Source organism: Amphiura filiformis, chromosome 5, assembly GCF_039555335.1.
Source record: "Amphiura filiformis chromosome 5, Afil_fr2py, whole genome shotgun sequence".
NCBI classification, from domain to species: Eukaryota; Metazoa; Echinodermata; class Ophiuroidea; order Amphilepidida; family Amphiuridae; genus Amphiura; species Amphiura filiformis.
The window spans coordinates 47,767,101-47,794,189 of record NC_092632.1 but is presented as its reverse complement, the minus strand read 5'-3'; the positions used below and the strand labels follow the sequence as shown (position 1 = coordinate 47,794,189).

At 38.0% G+C, this 27,089-nt stretch overlaps 1 protein-coding gene across 1 annotated transcript in view; it reads left to right on the top strand.

The window, feature by feature from the left end:
• LOC140153266 (triokinase/FMN cyclase-like) overlaps nt 1-26,575 on the top strand; it is a 93,217-nt gene extending 66,642 nt beyond the window's left edge. The window contains exons 7-14 of the mRNA XM_072175969.1: nt 1,401-1,575; nt 5,081-5,203; nt 5,781-5,927; nt 8,851-8,985; nt 10,227-10,333; nt 15,479-15,625; nt 16,784-16,867; nt 23,523-26,575. Coding sequence (XP_072032070.1) covers nt 1,401-1,575; nt 5,081-5,203; nt 5,781-5,927; nt 8,851-8,985; nt 10,227-10,333; nt 15,479-15,625; nt 16,784-16,867; nt 23,523-23,681 — 1,077 coding nt within the window. The 3' untranslated portion in view covers nt 23,682-26,575. The remainder of the gene's footprint in view (nt 1-1,400; nt 1,576-5,080; nt 5,204-5,780; nt 5,928-8,850; nt 8,986-10,226; nt 10,334-15,478; nt 15,626-16,783; nt 16,868-23,522) is intronic.
• Nucleotides 26,576-27,089: the final 514 nt, after the last annotated feature.

The window sequence follows — 27,089 nt, the reverse complement described above, 5'->3', positions numbered from 1 at the left end:
TGGATCCAATATTTTCACACACTTGGATCCATCAAAACATAATAATGATGAAATTTGATGAGGTTTCACAAAATGTGAATGTCATTTTCAAGATCATCACAGTTAATTTGCGGTCAAACATTGTTGGATTTTCATTAAACTTAGTGACAGTGATTAGCACTGAGTGAGTGAGTGGTTCAGTGAGTCACACAGATACAGATATATGGCCTTGGTTTCCCTTGCCTACTGTCCTTATAGCAGCTAGAATACTATGTGGTGGAGGTGATGTGAACACAGAACCAGAAATTAAGAAGTTTGCATCATTTCAAATATTTTGTTACATAGGTTATGTAGCAAAATATATCAAGGTCAAAAAGGCGACTGACCTCTTACCCCATTACCTAGGTATTGAAACATCTAAGACCCTGTTCACATTAGAAAATTTCTTCATTCGACGAAGATAAGTTAATCTTGATTAACTAATTAAGCAAGCGTACACATTACACTGAATAAAGACCGAACAAAGACATTGCACTGTACACATTTCATGAAAATTAACGAAGCTCGATGAAGCTATTAACCATGTTAACGCCCGGCTATTATTAAAGCCGGCGAAGGTCACTTGTCACATGATCACTTTCCTTCGTCGAACAAAGCGAGCGTACACAATATAAAATTAGCTTCGTCGAACAAAGTATTCCTTCGTCGAAACAACCTTTTTAGCTTTGTTGAACGAAGCAGTTTTAATCTTCGTCGAAGGAAGAAAATTGCGTACACATTAGGAAAAAACGATTTGTAATCTTCGTTCGAGGTTCGTCGAAAGAAGAAAATTTCCTAATGTGAACAGGGTCTAAGATGGGGAACTTGTCTTCATTTTGAAATGGTTTTAAGAGAGGAACAATTTGATACGTCTTTGGTTTAAATTGGAGCATTTTTACAATGTTGACCCCTGTGGAGGTCAAAATTTGACTTTTGACCTTTTTTGCTAATAACTTTAAAACATGTCCCAGATATAGATCAAACTATACTTTCTCTGAATCCTTATGACCAGAGGAATACTAGAGTGGGGTATAAAACATGATTTAAGCAATTTTGAAATTTTCCCCCCGTATACAATTTAACCCCATGCTGGGACCCCTTTAGAAGTTATTGCCCGCAACCCATAGAAAACATCTATATAGGCCAACTTTTTATAACTTTTAAAACATAATTCTTGCTTCGCAGCAGTTGGCTCCCTACATAATAGTTAGATTTTTTTTTAAAACTTGGTAGAAATGACTTCAGATCATTACTAATCAGAGTCTCCAGGGGTTAACTGCCAGGGGAACTATACTTGTAGTTATTTGTAGTAATAATATGTTATACAAGATGAAACTTGTTGACATATTTGTATGTGGTTTTATTTCTTTTTCCTCTGGCAGCTGGCCTCGTCCAAGGATGTTGTATCCGCAATGATTAGTCACATGACTGCTTCAAATAATGCCAGTCACCTGGCTATTTCACCTGATGATCATGTTGCTGTGGTGGTCAATAATTTGGGTGGAACATCCTATCTGGAACTCAGTGTGGTTGCAAAAGATGCCATTGCTTATCTTGGTTAGTATGTGAATATGTGTAAACTTCTATCCTTATTCCATAAATCTGCTTGTAATAATTCTTTGAGATGATTTAATTTGTGGTGGGTCTGAATTTGAAATACCAGGTACATGTAAGTATGCACTAAACAGTGTTTTAGCTACGATTTAGAAGATAAACTGCATGGGCTCAAAAAGAAACTTATAATTTTTCACAAGGTCATATCTTAAAATCCTGTCCATAAAAATGAACCAAAATTACACACAGAATTACTTTAACGCTCTACTCTAAACACATGTCAGTAACCAAGCAGTTGTCCAACTGACACAACAGCAAAATGCACTGACACTGAAAGCTTCCTGGACCACATTCACAGGCGAATAATTGGCACCCAGCAAATGAAATCTGTGAGAATGTGTACAAGATCCTTACACAGGTGATTATTTCCAAAGAGTAAGTGGAATAGTGTGGAACGGGGCTGCTTCTGCTTTACACACTTTCTTCAAGAAACAGGTCTTGTTCCACACTATCCACCTACTCACAGATTTCTTGTGTTGGGTGCCAATTATTGGGCTGTGAATGTGGTTCAGGAAGCTGTTCCATGTCAGTGCATTTTGCTGTTGTGTAAGTTGGACAACTGTTTGCTTACTGACCAGTATTTAGAGTAGAGTATTGAAGTAATCCTGTGTGCAATTTTGGTTCATTTTTCTTCTTGATCTTGTTTTGTCCTTTTTTCATCTGCTATTAATGCCCAATACAAAAGATATGGAGTCCTGGGTCCTGATAGGGTCACATAGATGGTGTCAATGGGAAAGCATGTGGATGCTATCCTTTTAAAAACCCTTTGGAGGGTCCTTTTGCCCATAATTTTCATGTTATTTTATGTAAGTCACAAAATGTTGTGGTAAAAAACAACCAGCACAGAAACATGTGTCTGTATTTTTTTTGGGGGGGGGGATAAAATGGGTCATATCAATTTCTATACTATATCAAGTATATGGCTCTTTGCACCAGCTGCTGTACATTATTTTGTGCACAATCCGGTTGATTCCATACAACAGGTGCTCCCGCCTGGGCAGGTGTTCAATATGGTTAACTGCTTATTTACTATACATGCTTGCATGATGGTGGACTGAATACTATTTCTCGGGTGACTTTACATTGATTCGGCTTCTGTTATGGTTCTTTTCTCAAAAAAAAACAGTATCGTTTTGTAGCCACAACAGGTTTATTCAGAGGTGAAGGCCTAACTTTACTAGTCTTTGTCAAAGACTACTCACGATTGAGGGGACACAAGCCCCATTCGCAAACCACGATGCCCCTTAACAACAACTTGATGCATAAGGCAAAGTTGGCATACATATTGGAAGAACAACCTATAGCTAATCAATAATTCATTGCATAAGACAATGTTTGCATACATATTGGAATGACGTCCTATCTGCAGCTGTAACTGTAAATGGTTCAAACTAGTGGTGGCACTATAGACATTTGGAGGGGGGGCAAAAATTAACCCATTTTATGCAAAATGGAAACGGAATATTCAAAATGTTTTGGTTTTACTAGGGCATCTGGTAGGCACAAGTTCTAACTGGGAGAATTTTGTGTAAGTAAGTCATTTTCCAGAGCTGACAATTTAATTGGCAATGTTGAGATACTCATTTTCAGTGTGTATAATGTAATCAGGAAATAGGCAAGGATATGATAAGTTTCCTATGTATGCGGGTAATGTCAAGGTAATTTAATGAGACAATAGGTTATCCTAAGGGAGACCCTATAAAGCAGCATGATTTATGTGTGTCAGTGGATCAATCTGCCAAACATTCATTTATTTATTTATACCCGCATGCAGAACATACAGGGTATATTGTTATCCTGTGGTTTCCTATTCTCCTCCTCCACCTCCGTCCATCCAACACATCATTCTGACCCATTCTGTCAAGGCTAGAGCTAAAACTACAAAGGCCCCAGTGCCCATATATGGCATACATATGGATCCTATTCCGCGTGCAACCAAATTTGCCTGTCACACAGGAGCAAACTCCCTGTCTAAATATCGGGCAGATGTGTGGTTAGCTAAGGCCTCGTATCCATAGGCTGTTCCCTTGTGGCGTGTGCCCTTGTTCCGTGCCATGTGACCTGCCACACAGACAACGAACCGTAGCGGCCACTAAGCAAAACAAAGGTTCGTTGTCTGTGTGGCAGGTCACATGGGAAAAAAGTAAACACGGAACAAGGGCACACGCCACAAGGGAACAGCCTATGGATACGAGGCCTAAGACACTGAAGCTGCCTCTTTGTTATTACATAGGCCTAATGCAAGATGACATGTCATGTGGGTAATGGACGGTTCTTGATATGTTTGCTTGCCTGGATTATCAATAAATCATATCAAATCAATCAAATGGGACCCAATTATGACATCAAGATTTATAACATCAAGATATAAATAACTCATCTAATATTTTTTTAATATAAAGCAGTCATAATGTGCTAACATGATGACCTTGGCCAGTTACATTGAAGCATGTCAAATCTCAACCGAGTCAAAATTGTGTCAAATCTCAACCTGACATTTAGAGAGCTAGCCTGGATGAATTCCCTACTGGTTTTGAATTGTTCTCCCCCCTCACTATTTGCTAGTTCACCCTAGCTTGTTTAGCTGTTTGAAATAAACAAATAAAATAATGAGGAATTTGTAAAATATTTGTTGCATTTACTCAATAGTCTACATCAAATATGAATATGTGAGATATCATTTAAAAGCAAGAAAAAAAAAGAACATTTTTAAATCTGGTTAATCTTAAGTATACATTTTGCTAGTGGTCCACGGAGGGCCAAAATCATTTCAAATATTTGTGTTTGAGGCCCAACTACACACCTTGGGTTTGCTATGTTTATTGTACAATAATGTACATTTCAGAGCTGTTTAAGAGACAACACACTGGTCAGCAGGCCAGATCTGGCGTCCAGGCCACCAGTTGAAATCCCCTGTAATATACAGTGGCGTACCGTGGCCGCTCCTACCCGGGGGGGTGGGGGGGGGGGGGCTGAAAAATTCAATTTTGCCGCCCCTTCCTCAACAGCCCGAAAAGGTTAACCCAATATTTTTTTTCGGTGGTTTGAAAAAGTGAAGAGCCAAAAAAAAAAGAAAGGATTATAGGTGCTAGCACCCTAAAAGCAACACATTGTACAATTTTTTCACAATTTGTTATACTTTTTCAAATTTTTTCCGCCCTTTTTCTTTACAAATTCTTTTTGCTGCCCTTCATTTTTGCCGCCCCTGTTTTTGCTGCCCTTCTTCTTCCGCCATTTCCTTCGCTTTGACCGCCCCTGCTTTTTACCCGGGGGCTCGCGCCAAAAGCCCCCCAAAATATGCGCATGATATAGGGCATGAAATGGCTGAGTTTTAAAAAATGTTGATTTGATTTTGACCATCCATTTCTCATATTTTTGTGTGCATGATGCCATATTGTATTCAAGAACAAGAGTTACATATTTCTTAACAAATCTGTCTTCATTTCAGAGAGCCAGGGTGTGTCTGTAGAGCGTGTTTACTGTGGTACATTTATGACTTCCTTAGAAATGGCAGGGGCATCAATCACCATAATGCATCTTGACAAAGATGGACATAGAGCCAAATGTTTAGGTAAATATCAGGTATAGTCTGGATACCTTTCTTGAGTCAATAATTTAGATATTATTTTTTATTGTATCTCTTAATGTAATGATAAGAAGTATATAAAAGTAACAACTTTTTACTCATAGTTAGACTATCTTTTGAATAAAGTGCTCAATCCCAAAAGGGAAAGCGTATAAAAATTCAAAGAACATACCTTCCAGAATAGGTAGTCGTTACTCTGATTTTCATGCCCAAATGGCAATCGCCAGACGACACAGTGAAATGATTTGGCGTATATAAAAGTAAACATTTTCAGAAAGGAAATAATGCAAGGAATTCAACTAGCATAACAGAGTCCTGCAAAAATTCACAGTTTTTGAGAAAATCTCAAAATTTGATTTTACTGACTCTTGGAAGGTATATGGACTAGTGGCAGGTAATTTGAAAAAAAAAAAAAAAAGAATTGAGTTAGATTTTAAGAGAACCATCTGTGTATGCGATAGCAAGTATGTAACCTTTGAGCTCCAGTCAGACCAGTAACATTTTTAATAATCATGTTTTCACATTGTTTCAGCTATGTTATATGTCATTGCTTTATATTCAGATGCAGAAACAACAGCCCCAGCATGGCCTAGAATTAGTCTGTCAGAATCCTCTGGGTCAGCCCATAATAAACTGGCACCATTAGCAAGTTTAGAGGGAGATGTGGTAGCTTCAACAGAGAGTACAAGTCAAGTCAAACTCCCGCAAGGTGAGTGCATTAATGAACCCTGACCCATCCAACAGAATCCATCCAATACACAGACTGCCTCCATTTCACTCCATCTAGTTTTTGAAGAAATAGCTAGTTATAATGCGACATTCTTGGATAAAAAATGACAAAAGCCTTAAAATTTAATAGTGTGACCGTTGCCATGAAAATGAAATAGAACATGCAGCAGGTTACAAATTAGACAACATGGCAGAAAAGATTCTCTAGCTCTTCTGAACATTTCGATATATGATTTGTTCATTGAAACATCTGTCCTAGGAAATTTTTCAGTAGAGCACTTTTGGCTTTTGGCCTCTGTACTGAAAGGTTATATGAGCTGGTTTAAAAGGTCTTCAGCTGTACACAAGATTTGAAACAAGATTTTTGCATTGAAACAATATATCTGTCCTACGAAATTATTCAGAAGAGCACTTTTGGCTGCATGGTCTCTGTACTGAAAGGTCTATTATATGAGCTGGTTTAAAAGGTCTTCAGCTGTACACAAGATTTGAAACAAGATTTTTGCATTGAAACAATCTATCTGTCCTACGAAATTATTCAGAAGAGCACTTTTGGCTGCATGGCCTCTGTACTGAAAGGTCTATTATATGAGCTGGTTTAAAAGGTCTTCAGCTGTACACAAGATTTGAAACATGATTTTTGCATTGAAACAATCTATCTGTCCTACAAAATTATTCAGAAGAGCACTTTTGGCTGCATGGCCGCTGTACTGAAAGGTCTATTATATGAGCTGGTTTAAAAGGTCTTCAGCTGTACACAAGATTTGAAACAAGATTTTTGCATTGAAACAATCTATCTGTCCTACAAAATTATTCAGAAGAGCACTTTTGGCTGCATGGCCTCTGTACTGAAAGGTCTATTATATGAGCTGGTTTAAAAGGTCTTCAGCTGTACAGAAGATTTGAAACATGAATTTTGCATTGAAACAATCTATCTGTCCTACAAAATTATTCAGAAGAGCACTTTTGACTGCATGGCATCTGTACTGAAAGGTCTATTATATGAGCTGGTTTAAAAGGTCTTCAGCTGTACAGAAGATTTGAAACATAAATTTTGCATTGAAACAATCTATCTGCCCTACGAAATTATTCAGAAGAGCACTTTTGGCTGCATGGCCTCTGTACTGAAAGGTCTAGTATGAGCTGGTTTAAAAGGTCTTCAGCTGTACACAAGATTTGAAACATAAATTTTGCATTGAAACAATCTATCTGTCCTACAAAATTATTCAGAAAAGCACTTTTGGCTGCATGGCCTCTGTACTGAAAGGTCTATTATATGAGCTGGTTTAAAAGGTTTTCAGCTGTACACAAGATTTGAAACATAAATTTTGCATTGGAACAATCTATCTGTCCTACAAAATTATTCAGAAGAGCACTTTTGGCTGCATGGCCTCTGTACTGAAAGGTCTATTATATGAGCTGGTTTAAAAGGTCTTCAGCTGTACACAAGATTTGAAACATAAATTTTGCATTGAAACAATCTATCTGCCCTACGAAATTATTCAGAAGAGCACTTTTGGCTGCATGGCCTCTGTACTGAAAGGTCTATTATATGAGCTGGTTTAAAAGGTCTTCAGCTGTACACAAGATTTGAAACATAAATTTTGCATTGAAACAATCTATCTGTCCTACAAAATTATTCAGAAGAGCACTTTGGGCTGCATGGCCTCTGTACTGAAAGGTCTATTATATGAGCTGGTTTAAAAGGTCTTCAGCTGTACACAAGATTTGAAACATAAATTTTGCATTGAAACAATCTATCTGTCCTACAAAATTATTCAGAAGAGCACTTTGGGCTGCATGGCCTCTGTACTGAAAGGTCTATTATATGAGCTGGTTTAAAAGGTCTTCAGCTGTACACACATCTATGTGTCAGTTTAATATAGCATGGATATGGCCTGGAAAAGAAAAGATCTGGGAACCATGATACCTGACCTTGACAGTTATATGTGAACTTCCCATGCCAGTCTGTCTTCATTAATCATGTTAAGTAACATAGCTGACTAAGATGTCCCGCTTGCATAAGAAACACCTACAATGGCAAACCGTCTGAATAGGAAATGTTACTTTAAGTAACATTTAATAAAGAGTTCAATATTAGAATCAATGAATCATTTAAAAATATAAAAAGCAGTGGTTGAAATCTGTCAAATGTGTTCCTCCTGTTCAATGTTCACCTCAAATACAGGTGTCAGATTGTGGCTGTTAACCTAGGAGGGGGGGGGTACTCAAATTACATTTTGACATGGGTGTGCTGCTGGGACTCTGAAAGTTTGAAACCCCTACCCATATTTGGAGACTTTTTTACCTATAAAATGGCCGATTTGACAGGTTTTGATCAATTTTCTCAAATCAGGACCCATGTTTAGGGATTTTTTTCTCACATCAGGACCCATGTTTGATTATTTTTACCTAAAAATGGTGGATTTGACAGTTTTTGACCAATTTATGTTGCATGAATAACTATAAGAGGTTATATCACTTTTTATTGATGCATTTCTTTTTTTTTTACCTAAAAATGGTGGATTTGACAGTTTTTGACCAATTTATGTTGCATGAATAACTATAAGAGGTTATATCACTTTTTATTGATGCATTTCTTTTTTTTTACCTAAAAATGGTGGATTTGACAGTTTTTGACCAATTTATGTTGCATGAATAACTATAAGAGGTTATATCACTTTTTATTGATGCATTTCTGAGAGTGTATAGCCCCTTAAAGTATGTGGTGCAATATCCACATTATAGTCAAAGATAGAGAAGTCATAGTGAAGTTGCGTACGAATGTTTTTTTTGGGGGTCAAATTATTCAATTTCCAGTTGAAAAAATGTAGTTTCACATTGTAAAATTAATTTTTCAAACAGAGCAAAAACCTAGCAGCCTAATTTGTTTGTGTTTTCAGACAAATTTGTGCAGATTAAGGCGGCAATACTAGCAGCTTGTGATGCCTTGATAACAAGTGAAGAACTCCTCAATGAACTAGACAGAGGATGTGGGGATGGGGATTGTGGGACAACAATGAAGAGAGGAGCACAGGGTAAGAGATGCATTGTGGGAGTAAAATATAGAGCAGTTCATGGTAACTTGGATATTACCATTGGCATTAAAGAGTGCTATGCTGCTCAATATCAAATACGGATTAGAAATATGTCCGACAGGGGCATTATTATGCAGCAATTTACTTACCTATATCAAATGACATGTTATTCCTGTTAAATAGATGAGTGTCAAGGTTTGGAATAAGAAATGAATAATATAATAATGCTCTCCAAGTGTTACTGTACTTTTGAACATATTCCAGACCCATCAGTGTTACCTCTGAGAGAAATGTACTGTTGGAAATTTAAAAAAAAATTCTGATGCCTTAACCAATTATTATTGAATATGTTACAGAGTATTAAATATGTTGAAAATGGGCCCTCAATTAGTATGAATCACATTTTCAACCCATTACATCTTATCTTGTCTCAATGTTGGGGGGGGGGGGGGGGGGGTACCTGCCCTCTTGTGAGAAGTCTTACCCCCTGACCATTTTTTGTATTTTGAAAAAATGGTTTTATTTCAAGAGTGATATCTTCAATAAGTATTCAAACATTATATATGTATATGAAAGCTGTATTATTACACAATTGGTTAACTTATTCATGCCTGCTTGGTTTGGGGAGGGGCTTGGCAAGAACCTCAGGGGCCCGGGCCCATGGACAAGGAGCAATGTGGAGCCCTTGTAACATCTATGTTATCAGTTATCAGCTCTATTTAATTTTCGCTTTTGCTTGGGCCTGTGAACCCTCAGAGCCCCTGGACTTCATTCATGCCCCTGGGTTCGGGCATTATGAGGATTTTGGACAGTATAGTTTTTCAGAGATACCCAGTAGTTGGAACCAGGCCCGTACACAGAATTTCATTTGGAGGTTGATGATATTGAAAAAGTGAACTTTTTTCCAGGAGGCAATTTGGACCCAAAAAAGCGTAAAAAACCTGATTTTTCTGCTCGCTACGCTCGCAAATTCTGAACTTTTGGGACTTTTGGTATACTTTCCCAAATTGGGGGGGGGGGGGTTGCACCCCCCTGCATACGGGCTTGGTTGGAACTGCATAATTTGGTGTTATTGCGGGATATATTCCATCTCAACTCTAATGCTAACCCTTTTTTTCTGGAGGGGGGGCGGGAGGAGGGACTTGATTTTGCAATTATGCTCATAATTTAAATTGTTCAATAGATAATGTGTCATGATAAAATGATGATGATATATCAATAATATTTTGGTTGTATAACAGGTGTGTCATCATGGCTGACACAGCAGACAACACCAATGCCGCTGGACAAATTGGCGCTGAAATTGTCGGCCTTTGCTGAACAGAACATGGGCGGATCATCAGGAGCTGTAAGTATCATGAATTTCCTAAAACAGAAATGTAACATTTCTGAGTATTGCTTTGTTTAAATTTGTTTATACCTTGCTTTTACATTTCTGGGAATTGGATGATGCTATTTCTATTTTTAGGGAATGATGCTTCCAGAGCCTATTCCCCTATCTCCAATAAATGTTCAATGCTGCATGCACACATTTGGTTGTCTGGCCAAGGGCCACATGAATCTTCAGGATATGTTACTCAGTTACATCTCTAATGATAAGCAAGAAAAACTTGAGTTTTTGATATTGTTGATATGTGCAAAAGAATGATATTTTTAGCTGTTTTGCTTATTGCATTAACAGAACAAAATGTTTGACTATTTTATAATGCAATGATTGATTGATTGATTTTATTTGATTAAAATTCAACATAAAATTATAGCAAAAACAGAATATACAATATAACTTTAAATTACAAATACAATGTATCAAACAATGCTGAATTAAAATCTTGGATTACCCAAGAAAGCCTCCAAAAGTGGGCTTATTTCCATTGGGGTACAATTGTAAAAACATATATAATATAATAAGAAAAGCACACTAAATTCAATACAGAATCAAGAAATAATCTATATACATATTTAAAGAGAAGTTGAAAAATAAGTATATAAAAAAACACTAAAAAATACCATGAAATTATGAATTGATTTCACTTAGGTAGGTCTTTAAAATCTTGGATTACCCAAGAAAGCCTCCAAAAGGGGGCTTATTTCCATTGGGGTCCAATTGTAAAGTGTGCTGAGGCTTGTGGATCAACGTCTAGGCGTTGTGCCTGTGCGTAGCGCACTATAAATCACTGCGCTTTTTTTTTTTTTTTTTTTTTTTTTGCACTTTTAAAACATTTCTGATTTTTGATGGATTTGATATGATTTGGGAGTGAATTCCAATCTTGGATTGAGGTAAAATAAAAAGTATTGCATGCTTGACTTTTGGCACGGGGAAGAATAAAATTAAACTCACTGGAACGAGTGTTATAGCCATGAATATCAGAAAAAAGTTTGAAATTGTCTGAAAGATAAGAAACTGAGGTGCCATTAAAATTTTTTAAACATGATTCATTTTAAGTTGAGTAACCCGATCTTTTATATAAAGCATGCGCAGTCTGTCAAGTTCCTGTTGCCCTATATATATATGCGTCCGGGAGTCAAGGATCAGGATGAATCTGACCATTTTGTTTTGCATAATTTGGAGTTTATTTTTTATTTTTTGAGAGAGAGCCGAGCACCAGGAAGTGCATTAATAGTCAAATAGACATTGAATGAGGGCAGAACACAAGGTTTTACGTGATTTTTCATTCAGAAACGAACCTTGTCTGTATACAAATTTTTAAGCCTGGCACTAGATTTTTTAATGACATTGAAGGCAGTTTCATTTCAAGACAAGCATTGATCCAGAGAAATACCCAGGTACTTGACAGTATGCGCACATTTAATAACTTCATCATTACATTTAACCACAAAATCAGTAGCTTTATTGAGTTTTTGTTTAGTACCAAAGAGGATGGATTCGGTTTTGCCAAGATGAAGGGAAAGCTTGTTGTCAGTTAACCATTCTCTACATGATTCGAGTTCTTTGCTAAGGGATTTACCAATTTCGCTAAATTATCTAAACTGGCAAGATATTATGATAACAAATTAAAAAGGCTTTCCTATATGAATGTAAATAGCATTTGAAGATATTAACAAATTATTCCGCAAGCACATTGGGTTCTGATAAGCACATTCTTGGAAAACTTGATCGAACCAGCCTTTAGAAAAAAACAATGGGTCAATAGCATAAGTGAATGAGAAGTGATTGTGCCATGCCCTTGTGTAATTGGCACCTGTCATTAATAGTGATTGTTTGTTTCCTGATTCATTAGCCAAAGCCTCATTACCTACTTCAGATTAATCGAATGTCTAGTGCATATGGTGTTTAGTCAGGAGATTCTCAGTAGTGCACCTGTTTTTTAAGAATACACATACCTAAGGAGGGGATTCCCCCATAGAATAGCATTCAAAACAAACAACAGATAACTATTTTTAAGTGTTGTTTTATAAAATATGTTATAAAAGCATTTGTTGGAAGAATTGTGTAGTTATCACTTTCAATTAGTGAATATACTAAGTATTTCATTATGAATGGAATCCCAACTTTTCTCAAGCTTATTTTGATTAAGGGAAGGGGTATGAACGTTTGGACAGTATTTATTGTGGGGCATTAGAGCACATCAGACATATCAATTGCATTCTGAATCGAAGAATGTCCTTCTGATATCAAATAATTTTGATTTTTGAAATTACATGCAATGTAATACACATTTTATGGCAAATCATTAAAATTGATATTTAACAGTACTTGAAGTAAACTTTATAAATCTGATTATTTATACTTAAAGTGTATGTAGGTGGGATGAAAACCCGACGATCAATTGAAAATTTTGACCTTTCGTATTGAAGATAGAGATTTTTCCCCAAAACACCAAAAAAAATAGGTCTTTTGGGGGGAAAAATCCATATCTTCAATATAAAGGTCAAAATTTTCAATTGATCGGCTTTTCCTCCCAGCTACATACACTTTAAGAATATATCATTAGATTTATAAAATTTATTTCGAGGACTGTTATATAGCAAAAATTTGAAAAATATCCAATTTTAATAATTTGTCATACAACTTGTATTATATTGTGATTTTCAAAAAATGAAAATTATTTGATATCAGAAAGACATGCTTCAGATTCGAATGCAATTCGACACGCCTGAGGTGCTCTAATGTCCCACAATAAATACTGTCCAAACGTTCATACCCCTTCCCTTAAGTTTGAGTGCAGATAAAACACATTCCATTGAATTTTGAAATCCTTGCAAGTTTTGAGACATACTATGTTTTTTGGCCTTACCACAAGCTGGCTTTTGGGGTCCCTCTAGCCATGGCAATGGTAGAAATAAAACAAACCAGGGGTAACTTGATTTAATTCAGAAAGTATAAAGAGGGACTTTACTTTATCAATATTTGTCCAAAACTGATATGTGGGACTCTATGTAGCCACAAGTGGCCTCTTTACCAGTGGCGTAACTAAGGTTGGTAGCGCCAGGGGCAAGAAACAAAATTGGCGCCCCTACCCCCACCCGAGAATATCTTAGACGCGGGCAGTGGTGTAGCTAGGGGTTGTGGCGCCCAGGGCTAAGGATACATAATGGCCCCCATTCTTGAAACAACGCTCAAAATTTTGGACAAATAAGGCCTAATTAATTTTGGTTACTAGAAGTTGACTATTGGTCTTAAAATGTTCTTTCAATTGATTTTGTGTGAAATTTTGACTTTCATTGCTTGGGGTGCGCAGAATGGATGCTGAATTGGTCAATTTGGCGCCCCCAAGGGTGGCGCCTCTGCCCCCTCTAGTTACGCCACTGCTCTCTACTAGAATGAATGCCAAGGCTGTTGTATGAATATTTATATTGGTTCTTTCTTTGCAAGTTCTTCTCTTCTTTCTGTTTCTCTTAGCTTGTCAATGACTCAGTTAAATATTAAGCTGAGGTCTATGAATGTGTTCCTACTGTTCAGTGTTCACCTCAATACTGGTGTCAGATTGTGGCTGTTAACCTAGGGGAGGGGGGGTACTCAAATTACATTTTCATGGGGAAGGGTTTTGGGTTCAATTGCATGCATGCTCAAAACTCATTTTTATCCAGATTAGTTGTTGGAATTGATTTGTATATTTGCTTGAATTGATTTTGTATATGCTTTCTTGTAAGGTGCTCTGTGCTTTGTGGAACGCCATATAATTGTTTTATAATGATAATAATAATAATAATAATAATGTGTGGCTGTAACTCTGGAAGTTTGAAATCCCTACCCATATTTAGGGATTTTTTTGTTCAGGGATTTTTCTTGCAAAAAAGCGACCCACTGGAGTGGTACATCCCTGTATACCTTATATATGTGCGTACCCCCTGGCTGTTAAAGCCAGAAACTTGCTTTATGTTAACATGGCTGTGCACTCTCAGAAATTACATCAAATCTGTGTTTTTATTTAGATTCCTTGACATGACTAATTTCCTTTCCAAGTTTTAAGACATACTATGGGTTTTTTTGCCTTAACACAAGCTGATATTTGGGGTCCCTCTAGCTATGACAATGGTAGAAATAAAACAAACCAGGGGTAACTCGATTTAAATTAGAAAATAAAATGAGGGACTTAAATTGAAATTTATCAATATTTTGTCAAAATTCATATCTGAAATCCTGAAGATGTTGGGGCTCATATTGAAATTCCCTTACACAGGAAGGTGTGCGCCATCATGATCCTGCAGCTTTCCTGTGCTAGCCTTCTTTTGTTAAAATCCTGGGCAGGGTGTATCACTGATGCATATAATCCATCCGTTTTATGACCGAGCTTTCCTGAGGCGCGTGCTTAGCGAGGGGAATCCTGCCTTCTTTCTGTGTGAAAACATGGTAGGGTATTTCAATATGAGCCCTTGAAATACTACTTTATATGGAAGACACAAATTGACTGACTAATCACTGACTACCACTAACCATTGACCTTAATGACAGACACATATAGAGAAAGATATGTCTATTAATAATCAAGTTCCTATTTGAGTTTAACACACAAAGTCATTCACACTGCCATGCCAGCTAGGGCAACATCCTGAATTCTGATCAATTCCCCTAAACATGCTAAATCTTTTCCATGTGACGAATACTGAATAAATTACACATTTCAATGGGACAAAATCGGGATGCAGGTTATTTTCGTGCCAGGGTGGTTGTGGGGGTGCCCCATTTTGCTAGCACCCACTCCAATCCAAAGGAGGGACCCTTACAGTTATAAACATGAGTACAGTATTTTCAAAGGTGCTTTCTTGTGAAGTAAGAATCTATTATGCACCATACTTGACAAGACAGGGTCATTATTTACTTGTGTGTATGGTAGTTTGGCAAAAAACTTCATTGCTTGCCGAAAATACTGGCATTTGTTTATCTTGTTAGCATATATCCTAAAAACAAGGCATGTGTTAACCAGTGCAGTGCAAAAAAAGTTCTGTTTTCTCTGCTAGCTACAGTGTAATATAGTAACATATTCCCCTAGTGGTGACTTCATTGACAACTTAATTATCTGTTCTGTTTCAGCTTTACTGCTTGTTCTTCAGTGCTGCTGCTCATGCTGCTACAGCATTTGAAACCAGCACAGAGCATTCTCATTGGGCGACGTTATTACAACATGGTATATATGCAATATCTAAATATGGTGGTGCTGAGGTGGGAGACAGAACAATGGTAAATAAATACAATGATAATTAGTGCAGCACCTTTAATTAGTTCTGCTGATTTCAGTATCAGAGTTCCTTCACACTTTTGTGGCAATTAACATGTTGGCCAATCATAATAATAACAATTATAAAACAGCATTTATATAGCGCATTGAATCACAGATTCCTCAATGCGCTTTGCACAATAATAAAACTACCTAGATGAATTTAGCTTAAAATTGAATAAATATTAACTAAGGATAAAAATAAAAAGCAGGCCAGCTGCACAATACACAACATCAATAGATGCATGGCATAGAAAGCCTTTCTCCTTGGGACCCCAGTAGTGTGATATCATCACATGACCTAGGACATTTGCTCAATTTTAGTTGCGTAACTATACATTTTCATTTGGGGGGAAAGCAGGGGCAAACATAATAAATAAGGGGGCAGGCATCAAGCACCTTTTGGCGACAAAAGAAGTTTATGGTACAAATTTTTGGCATATTGAAGCTAAACTGGTGATATTATGGTAAAAAAGTGAAATAAATGTGTGTGAAGCGTGCAAAAATTTGTGTTTTTTAAGGTTAAAATGACCAGATATGAGGTTAATTAATAACTCTCAGAAGTAGGCCTACTTTAACTTTTTCATTTGGGGGGGGGGGCAAACAGGGGGCAAGGGTTCAAAATGGGGGGGCTCCAGCCCCCCCCCCCCCCGCTGGTTACGCCACTGCTCAATTTCATTCCTTTTTTCCTGATTTCATATTTATCATTGCAACTTGGATATATTGATTTTCTTGAGAAAGTGATATCATTGATATCAATATTATTGGACAGTAGATTTATTGATATATTGACGGTTCTTACCCTGCCATGGCCTGGTTCTTTCCACACTAAAACAGGGCGCGCGCGCATAGGCAAGTGTGAATGGACCATGCTGAGTATTAATTTTGCAAAATATGTCGATATAAATTTATGTGTCTGATATGGTTGCATGACTGGTTCCATACTTTAGTGTTAGGTTTTGTCTATAATAAGATATTGAATTCAAGCAGTAGTCCACACTTTTAGGCCCTTTTCTTTTGGACCTTTTTATTCTCACGATTGCAGTGTTTGAGACTAATATAAGTAACCTAATGTCTGTGATTATACAAGTTGTACTATTGTTTTTGTGTTGTCTCTATAGCTGGATTCATTACATGCTGCATTCACTAGTCTTCAGGAGACTGTGGGTAGTGATGTCAAGACGGCTTGTGATAAAGCTATCAAGGTGAGTAGCATGACTTGCTTCATAGCTAGACTAAAATTTATTGATTTGACCTGACCTGACCTGACCTGACCTGACCTGACCTGACATTACATTTACCTTTACCCTTACCTTTCCTCTCCTTGCTCCGCCCCTGTCCTCTATACTACCATCTGTTCACTACTACCCTGCCCTTTGCCCTCGGTCCTCTACTACCCTGCTCTCTGTCCTCTACTACCCTGCCCTCTGTCCTCTACTACCCTGCCCTCTGTCCTCTACTACCCTGCCCTCTGTCCTCTACTACCCTGCCCTCTGTCCTCTACTACCCTGCCCTCTGTCCTCTACTACCCTGCCCTCTGTCCTCTACTACCCTGTCCTCTGTCCTCTACTACCCTGCCCTCTGTCCTCTACTACCCTGCCCTCTGTCCTCTACTACCCTGCCCTCTGTCCTCTATTACCCTGCCCTCTGTCCTCTACTACCCTGCCCTCTGTCCTCTACTACCCTGCCCTCTGTCCTCTACTACCCTGCCCTCTGTCCTCTATTACCCTGCCCTCTGTCCTCTACTACCCTGTCCTCTGTCCTCCTATTACCCCTGCCCTCTGTCCTCTACTACCCCTGCCCTCTGTCCTCTACTACCCTGCCCTCTGTCCCTCTACTACCCTGTCCTCTGTCCTCTACTACCCTGCCCTCTGTCCTCTACTACCCTGCCCTCTGTCCTCTACTACCCTATTACCCTGCCCTCTGTCCTCTACTACCCTGCCCTCTGTCCTCTACTACCCTGCCCTCTGTCCTCTACTACCCTGCCCTCTGTCCTCTATTACCCTGCCCTCTGTCCTCTACTACCCTGTCCTCTGTCCTCTATTACCCTGCCCTCTGTCCTCTACTACCCCTGCCCTCTGTCCTCTACTACCCTGCCCTCTGTCCTCTACTACCCTGTCCTCTGTCCTCTATTACCCTGCCCTGTGTCCTCTACTACCCTGCCCTCTGTCCTCTACTACCCTGCCCTCTGTCCTCTACTACCCTGCCCCCTGTCCTCTACTACTCTGCCCTCTGTCCTCTACTACCCTGCCCTCTGTCCTCTATTACCCTGCCCTCTGTCCTCTACTACCCTGCCCTCTGTCCTCTACTACCCTGCCCTCTGTCCTCTACTACCCTGTCCTCTTTCCTCTACTACCCTGCCCTCTGCCCTCTACTACCATGCCCCCTGTCCTCTACTACTCTGCCCTCTGTCCTCTACTACCCTGCCCTCTGTCCTCTATTACCCTGCCCTCTGTCCTCTACTACCCTGCCCTCTGTCCTCTACTACTCTGCCCTCTGTCCTCTACTACCCTGTCCTCTTTCCTCTACTACCCTGCCCTCTGTCCTCTACTACCCTGCCCTCTGTCCTCTACTACCCTGCTGTCTGTCCTCTACTACCCTGCCCTCTGTCCTCTACTACCCTGCTGTCTGTCCTCTACTACCCTGCCCTCTGTCCTCTACTACCCTGCCCTCTGCCCTCTTCTATCTTGCCTTCTGCCCTCTATTACCTTGCACTCTGTCCTCTACTACCCTGATCTTGGTCCTCTACTACCCTGCCCTCTGCCCTCTACTACCCTGTCCTCTACTACCCTGTCCTCTACCCTACCCTGCCCATTTATAATGTACCCTTCACAACTTGATATAGTTCAGAATGCTTAAAAATAACAATCGATACCAATATACGGTACTGTAAAAGTGGAAAATTCACGCTTTTCACACGCAACACAGCTACCGCGAAAATAAAAACACACAAATTTGTTCGTTTAATGTATGGGTCTATGTAAGAAAACTCAAAATCGCAAACTTAAAAACAAGCAATGTAGTTAAAAATTGGCAAAATGCTAAAATTAATTACAATGTACGGAAATGACCAAAATAACAGTTCAAAATATATATCACTGTGTATACTCATACTTGTTGGTAGATAAACAAGGAAAGTATTTTTAAATTGTCATTCAAAACAAATAGATTGAGATTATTACCTCAGTCCATCGCTCAACCGTGATCAAGGACCTGAGCTCCCTTCATTAGATAATGCCCAAATCCGATTAATAGAAAGGACATCTAGAGGTCCAGAGCAGGACATTCAACTCCATCAGTTCATCATTGGAGACCTCCTGATGAGGGGGTGTGTTTGTACACATCAAAATATTGAGGTTAAGGGCTCTGGTAGCAACGCTTGGACAGTATTTTTTGTGGGTCATGAGATCACATCAGAGATTGCATTCTGAATACAAAGAATGTCCTTCTGCTATCAAATAATTTTGATTTTTTTTTAATAATACACATTTTATGGCAAATGATTAAAAATTGATATTTTGATATTTAACAGTCCTCAAAGTAAACTGTATAAATCTAATGATATGTACTCACAGTGTATGTAGCTGGGATGAAAAGCCAACAATCAATTTTGACCTCTCATATTGCAGATATGGAGTTTTTCACCAAAACACCAAAAAATGTAGGTCTTTTTGCGAAAAAATGTATATCTTCAATATGAAAGGTCAACATTTTTAATTGATCATCGGCTTTTCATCCCAGCTACATACACTTTAAGTACGTATCATTAGATTTTAAAAGTTTACTTCAAGGATTGCTAAATATCCAAAAATTTAAAACACATCAAATTTTAATAATTTGTCATAAAATTAGTACTATATTGCGAATTTCAAAAAATCTAAATTATTTGATATGAGAAGGACATTCCTCGTATTCAAAAATACTTTGCAAACATTAATATCCGATTCCTTAATATCTCAATATATTTGTGTTGAATGACATTGACAGTTTAAATCTACTCAATCGTATTTGTGTTGAATGACAGTTTAAATCTACTTTGCCAGTTCAAAATATGTTTAACATAATGTGAATAACTCAATCTTGGTGGCTTCTATGGGAACAGAAGTCGATTTCCTGATTATTAACTGGCAACATATTCCAATTCTTTGGCAGCAGTGACTAAATAGCTATCACCTGTTTGAAGATTTGTGCTTGGGATTTACAAGAATAACTATTCATTACTAGATCTTAATGAATGGATTGGTATGGTAAATGAAGACAGTCATATAAGAGCCTGAAGATAAATTTAAAGTTTGAAAAAAAAGAAGCATATCGAGAAAGTACAAATTAAAACAAAATTCTAACAACTTTTAAACATTGTGGAAGTTGGTGGCCTGTGACCAGCATCCACTGGGCTTCAATGCCGACTGATGTTGGTTTTGATGGTAGTGGGAGATTGGGTCATCTGACCGGAAGTAGCAAAGGATGTTGACCTCCGATAGTCAGATGAATGGATGACCGAGTCATAGGTGGGTGGAAGGTGGTGGTGTCCCTTGTCTCTGTTTATTTCACTCTCTTTGTGCTTGATGTGGATAGCTTTCTTGATGCCTCTGCGAAAGAAGCAGTTAGAACTATTCCAAACATTTGCCTTCTATTGATAGAAAAGAAAAATAATTGAAGAAAAAGTTTTTTGAAAATAAGGCCTTTCCCAGCACATCAAAAGAAACAATTTTACTCTCATTCTTTGAATTCAGAAAAAAGTAACTCTGCAATCAATCTTGGCTGTGTGTCAGGGCATGAAGAACTCATCCAATGTTGTTCATGGCGCCAATGAGACATGCTGGCATCTCAACCTACCAATAAAGCAATTGATAGCGATATAATAGTCATTTTGCCAGCAAATACATTTCAATTTTGATATCCTTAAGGTTGGTCTGAACCCTGGAATTATGGAAACTTTCGGGCCTCATAACTTCTAAATTGTTGGTCTAAAGTATATAAAAGTATACATATTTAGAATGGCAAAGACTTGATAAGTTCATCTGTGAGGTCAAATTTGGGCCAAAATGCCATTTTTGGCCCCAAATCCCAAAAATAACGGTTTTTGGCCTACTTCTTTTTTGTGCATCCTAACAAAAAAATCCTTGGGCCAAAATATTTTAAAATTAATTTTTAAAAACTAGATCAAAATATCTAGGACCTGTTTTTTCATTTTTTTTGAATTTCTAAATATGTATACTTTTATATACTTTAGACCAACAATTTAGAAGTTATGAGGCCCGAAAGTTTCCATAATTCCAGGGTTCAGACCAACCTTAAACGAAATTAAACCAAACAGATCTTTTCAACCTAAAAGTCTCACAAGTTCAATTCAAAAAATTGCCAGTGTTGCCATGTATCATGGTAGCCCTGTACTAAATGCACACAACAGAATAAATTACACACATGTCATTCTCTATTCTGCTTTTTCAGAAAACAGTTTGTGATATCAAATTGAGCAGCAGAGTGCATTTTGTTATTAATCACAGTTCAGGTCAAGCTGGTCTTCTGTTTTAGGTGTTGAAATTAATATCCCTTTAACTGCATTGCTGACTGGTGAAATCAAGGCTGAATTAAGCATTGTGATAGGAATTACAAATAAAACAAAACATTTGTTTTTCCAGGAAAGAATTTGATCAAAGCTTAGAAATTAATGCTCACCTGTTCACCAAACCAAATAAAGAGAAACAAGATTTGTTGGATAAAGATAGGATCCAATCCTCGCCTAACTCCTAACCGATAAAAAGAAAAACATAAGAATGGTGTGAAATAGAGAAAAATATAAAGGTACAAAATAAAGAGAATCAACTGTTTTTCAAAGTTGTTGGCAAAATGAATCAAGCCCAGGTCATACGACATCCTGTTTTCAGTTCTTTGGTCAGTTCTACTGCAACTGCCCCAACTTAGGACAGGCACCTTTGGGTTTAATTAACTATTTAATTAGGTTATATGGTGAAGACTGAAAAACTCACTTTGTAGGTCACCATAGATAGTCTTGAAGCTCTGTAAGTTGATGACCTAGATCACTTTAACAAGGGTTCCTGTGTTAAAATCTACAATATTAATCCAATATCTTTTGGGTTTTTTAAGTGACACTTGACTAGGTCAGATAAATATGTGATGTGATCAAGCAAAATCAGTCAGAGGTCAGAAATATTGATTCTGAGATATTTGTTTCCTATTGTTTTGGAAACTCTAACTGCTCATATCTTTTGAACTTGTTGTCCAAATTCAATGGGGTTTTCTGCAAAATGCTGTTTACAATTTTGATAAGAAACTGAAAATTGAATATGTCTAACTTCAAACTGATTTTGCTTGATCACACCACATCATGTCAGTCACTCATCAATGTCAATGAACTTGAGCAAAGTGATTAACATTTTTAATGAGGATGTTGAAAACTATATTGTAGAGAGTTGCACGTGTCACTTAATCAGCAAATTGCTTCTGAAGGGTTTAACAATACATTCTTTGTTTTTCTGTCAGTTTATATCTGAGACATTCAAAGTTTCTTTTATTAATGATGTTGAGTAATTAAATTTTTAAAAACAAAACAGGTAAAAAATGAATGTGCTGACAGAGATCTGGATAAGTTCAGGTTTAAACTTGTCCTTTCTGTGATCCCAGATCATGGTTGACAAATTTGCTGTAAACCTTGAATATATAAAGACCAGTTATAATCGAAGACAGAATTAAAAACTAGTTTGCATGTGACGTCACCTGTCAATCAAACTCAGAAACAATTGTTACGATAAGAGAAGAGTTTAACCTCAACACTACACTATTTTTGCTCACCTGGAACGTTTTCACTAGTTCAACTAGCGTCTTCAGCAGATGGTGTAGTCCTGCCAGCAAGACTTCAGTCTTTATCATAATGACATCTACGGACCTGAAGTCATGCAGCGGTACATAGGGATGCACTGTACGTTTAAGAAATCCAAACTTCAAGCATCAAGAAATATACCTTGTATTTGTCAGTTTTACCTCAGAGATGCTGTAGACCCTCTCTACACAGTGTAGAAACATCACAAGTAGAATGCTGCTCAATATTATAAATCCAAATCATGAAAATCAAGACATTTTGCAGAGCAAAATTTTGACCACTTTTGCACTAAGTAAATTACTCCCATGAAGATTGCAGGTTTTTCCAACTCAGGGAATTTTGAACCCACCCAAAAGATGAGATCAGTGTAGATCAATTACCTCAACTTTGTGAGTATAGACTAGTACAGTGGGATTAAAATCATCCAGGCACGCCCAAACCCTGGTACAATGGGATTAAAATCATCAGTGCATGCCCAAACTGTCCTTGAGAGAGTTCCTCAGCTACATCCTTAAAGCCCAAAATGAGCCCACATATTGTGATGTTTCTTATTTGTGGAAAAGATAGCAATAGAGTGAACTGTAACTCTAGGTATGACGAGTTACAGTTACTGGAACTACAGATGGTGATGCTGTGATGATATCTTGTCTACAATTGGGATATCCCTTACTGATGATGTCATATAATTGACAGAATGATGTCATAGAATGTTACGATGTAATGCTGCCTACCCCCCTCCCACCCCTGGCATCAGCAGGTTATCCCAGGAGTGCTTTAGTATCTCAAAAAAACATGACAGAACCCATTAAACAATCTGTGTATGAGATCACCTGCGCTGATTGTGATGCAAGTTATATCGGCGAATCTATATATACAGACCATCTCAAAAGTAATAGGAAACTTTCTTTCCTGAAGGCACCATGTCAACAATGCCTAGAAAAGTTTTTTTTTTGCCTGCAAGTACAGTTAATTTTTTGCCATTTTCTGCAATTCTTTACTTGTCTCTCTCCCTTATTCAGGCAGCATCTGAGGCAGCAGAAAAGACCCAAACCATGGATGCAAAGGCTGGTAGAGCAAGCTATGTCAGCAAAGATTTACTCACTAAACCAGACCCAGGAGCTACAGCAGTAGTCATATGGCTCAAAGCGGCATTGATGAAGGTTGCAGAACAGATGTAAGCTCTCACTGATGAAGAGTCACATACTCCCTGTACCAGAGGAAGGAGTTTCAGCTAAAGCTATGTGTGTTACACAACTCAAATGGAGATATGACAACTGTATTGGGTTTGATATAGATTGTAGGTAGCTGAATTTTAAATTCATATGGAAACAGATTATTATACAAGTCAACAAATATTTCGAGTCTATAAAGACATTTGTAGCTTGAAGATCAGCCTTCTCGGTCTGGTTTGAAACTACTAGAAACAGAGCTCTCGATCTGCACTCATGAAGTATTTTGTATGAAATCAATATTGTATTCAGGGGCAAACAGGATTTAATTTTTTGGTGCTGATGTTGTGCTCAATTGAATATATTTCTGTGTGAAGGTTTAAACCCATATGATATGCATTGTTATTCCCTGTATCATACCATCATACTAACTGACAGAGCAATCAAGAGACAATTCACTGGTGATCAAAAGCTTGCAGCAATTAGCCAGCGTCTCCAATTGTGCCTAAACTTGCAGCATTACTTGCAAATGAGTTGAGCCTTGAGTTCAACTGGTGGTGCAGCAGCGTAGCCAGCTTTTTAGTGTGAGGGGACCAAACCAAATTTTTGTCCCCATTTGTCAATTTTGCATCCCATTTTTGAGTCCAGACACTTTTCTTTTTACCATCCCCATTTTTATAACTGAGAACTATGCCACTTCTGAACGATATATTGGCTACTGTTGGAGTGTTGGTATATTCAATTTTTGGACACCTGTGTATGTGCCTTTCTGCATGTGCATAGTGACTGTGTACTTTGCAGAAGCTCCAACCTTAGCGACTGGCTGCTTAGTAACAACATAGCATGATTGGTTTGATTTGTTAAATCATTCGTAGTTTATGATATCATATGCCTGTGAATGCACTTGTTGCTTTTAAATGTACATGACATGTCCAAGAATTAAGTTTAGGAACAGTGGTAGCCTTTTAAATAGAGCAAGTGAAAAACTTTTTAAAAAAACACCCCAAAACAATCAAGGTATTGATGTGTATATTCCAAAACTTGATTTAAATGTAACATACAAGTCTACTTTCAGATACTGGTGAGGAAGTCCTGCAAATACATGTGTTTATGCAGGCGTCAAATTGAAGCTTGAACCTACCCACCTCAAAGTCTTGACATGTTATTGACGTAGATTTGATGCAGATGATTGACCAAACAAAAGTATAACCTCAATCATCGCCATCAAATTGATGTCGATAATATGTTGAGGCTTGAGGTGGGTAGGTTCAAGCTTGCATTAATAGACATAGGGACAGCGGGCATTTTGGAACTGCTTGAAATGTTGACAATTACTGTAAAATGATATATGTACATTCATGTTATGATATTTACTCCAGGTATTTACTGCATGTTTGGCCACGTGCTATAAATGTGGCAGTAATTAACCTAAGTGCAAGCATATAAAGTTAGTAAGTATGAGTCTCAAATTGATGACACCTGTCCTTGTTGATGGGAACTTGATGGTCATTACATGGATATTAATTATTGATGTATCATACAGACTTCACTGACAGGTGGACTAAGTTGTTAATTAATTATCATGTCTCATGTGTCTACAGGTTGTCTTGACCGTTTGCTTGATCCAAGTGGGTTAATATATTAGTAGTAGTAAGAGTATGAGAGGCGCCAGCCGCGAATATTCTTACTAACTAGTGGCATACACAAAACTGCTACTATAAGTGGAAGGTGTACTCTTATAGTTAGTCAGGAGGTGTGCTCTTATAATCAGGTGCCATGCTCTTATAGTCTAGTGCCCTGGTCTTACAAACCTGTTGTCAACTCCAATTTGATATAAATCTAACTTGTCACCAATTTTGTTACCTTTGACAAGAGTTGACTGTATCAGTGTTTTGACTCACATCCCTGTATTGTATTCCTCTACATGTAGGGACAAGGGAGATAATTGGGTAATTCATTGCATGTGTCTGAGGGAGCAAGGTCATTGTATGTGTCTGGATTTGACACGTTTGTTGTTGTGTGACAGCCTTGTTTCCTTTCTATGCATGCATTCTGTAATTTTTGCCTTTCTTTCCTTCTTCCTTTCTTATTTCCCCCTATATTTCTTTCTTTCCTTCCTTTTTTCTTTCTGTATACAATCATTTTTTCTTTCCTTCCTTCTTGCTTTCTTTTGTTATGTATTCATTCATTGTTTCATTTTCTCATTCCTTGCTTTCTTTACTTCTTATTTGCTTTGTTTTAACCTGTCACCAATTTCTTTACCTTTGACAAGAGTTGACTGTGTCAGTGTTTTCTGCCAAATTATAGATTCATGACCAGATGCATCAGACTCTTCATCATACGTGAACCTTTATAAAGCTCTCATTATTCAAGCCTGATATTGTCTATTGTGTTGTGTTTGAGCTCCTTCTAAGCAAATGGGCTATTCCAGTTGAAATCCATACACCCCTTTTGAAGACATATGACCTTAAGCTCCTACACAGGGGGGGGGGGGTGAATTTCAATCAAATGGGGTTACCTGAATGAATGACTCCATTTGAAATCTACACCCCTTATGTGGGAGATTAAGGTCATGTCTTCCATATGGGGTGTATGGATTTCAACTGGAATAGCCCAATTCATTTGGATAGATCACTCATACTTTGTTCTGCAAGACATATCCAAAAGGTGAAGATTGCCCTTCCTATTATCAGAGACTTCAGGATTTTCAGTTAGTCATTAGTTATCTTTAGGATTGAAAGATTAGTTGCTGGTTTTAAGATTTTAAATGGCAATAGTCCTGGTTCTTTTATATGTCATAGCTATTTAGATGATTCTAGATCATTGCACCAGCCTGCTAGAACTTCAGTCTGCCTTTTTATACCCGCATGCATGCATGCAGGGTATCTTCCCATCCTGTGGTTTCTTCTCCTTATACCCGCATGCAATAGCATGCAGGGTATCTTCCCATCCTGTGGTTTCTTCTCCTTCTTCTTTTCCTCCTTCTCCATCAAACACATCATTCTGTCAAGGCTAGCGCTAAAACTACAAAGGCCCTGGGGCCCATATGTGGTACACTTATGTGCCTTACCCCGTACAAGTGCCTTTTGCCCATCTTGGCCCCAGAGGTCAAAGGTCACAGGCCCCAGGGGCCCAAATGTGAAAATACAAAGCACGTCATTTCTCATCAAATGAAGCAGCCTCAGGGCCCTGAGTTGGTACACTGATAGCCCTAGGGGTACTCTATATTTACAAATATAAAAGAGCCCCATGTGTTATATATTATGGGCCCCAGGGGCCCAAATGTTAAATTATGGTGCAACAGATTGACAAGCCTAGCTCTAAATGTACAAGATCACTAGGGCTCATATGTGGCATATGTATGGGCCCTAAGTTGTAGATGTGCCTTTTGCCCATTTTGGCCCCAGATGTACAAGG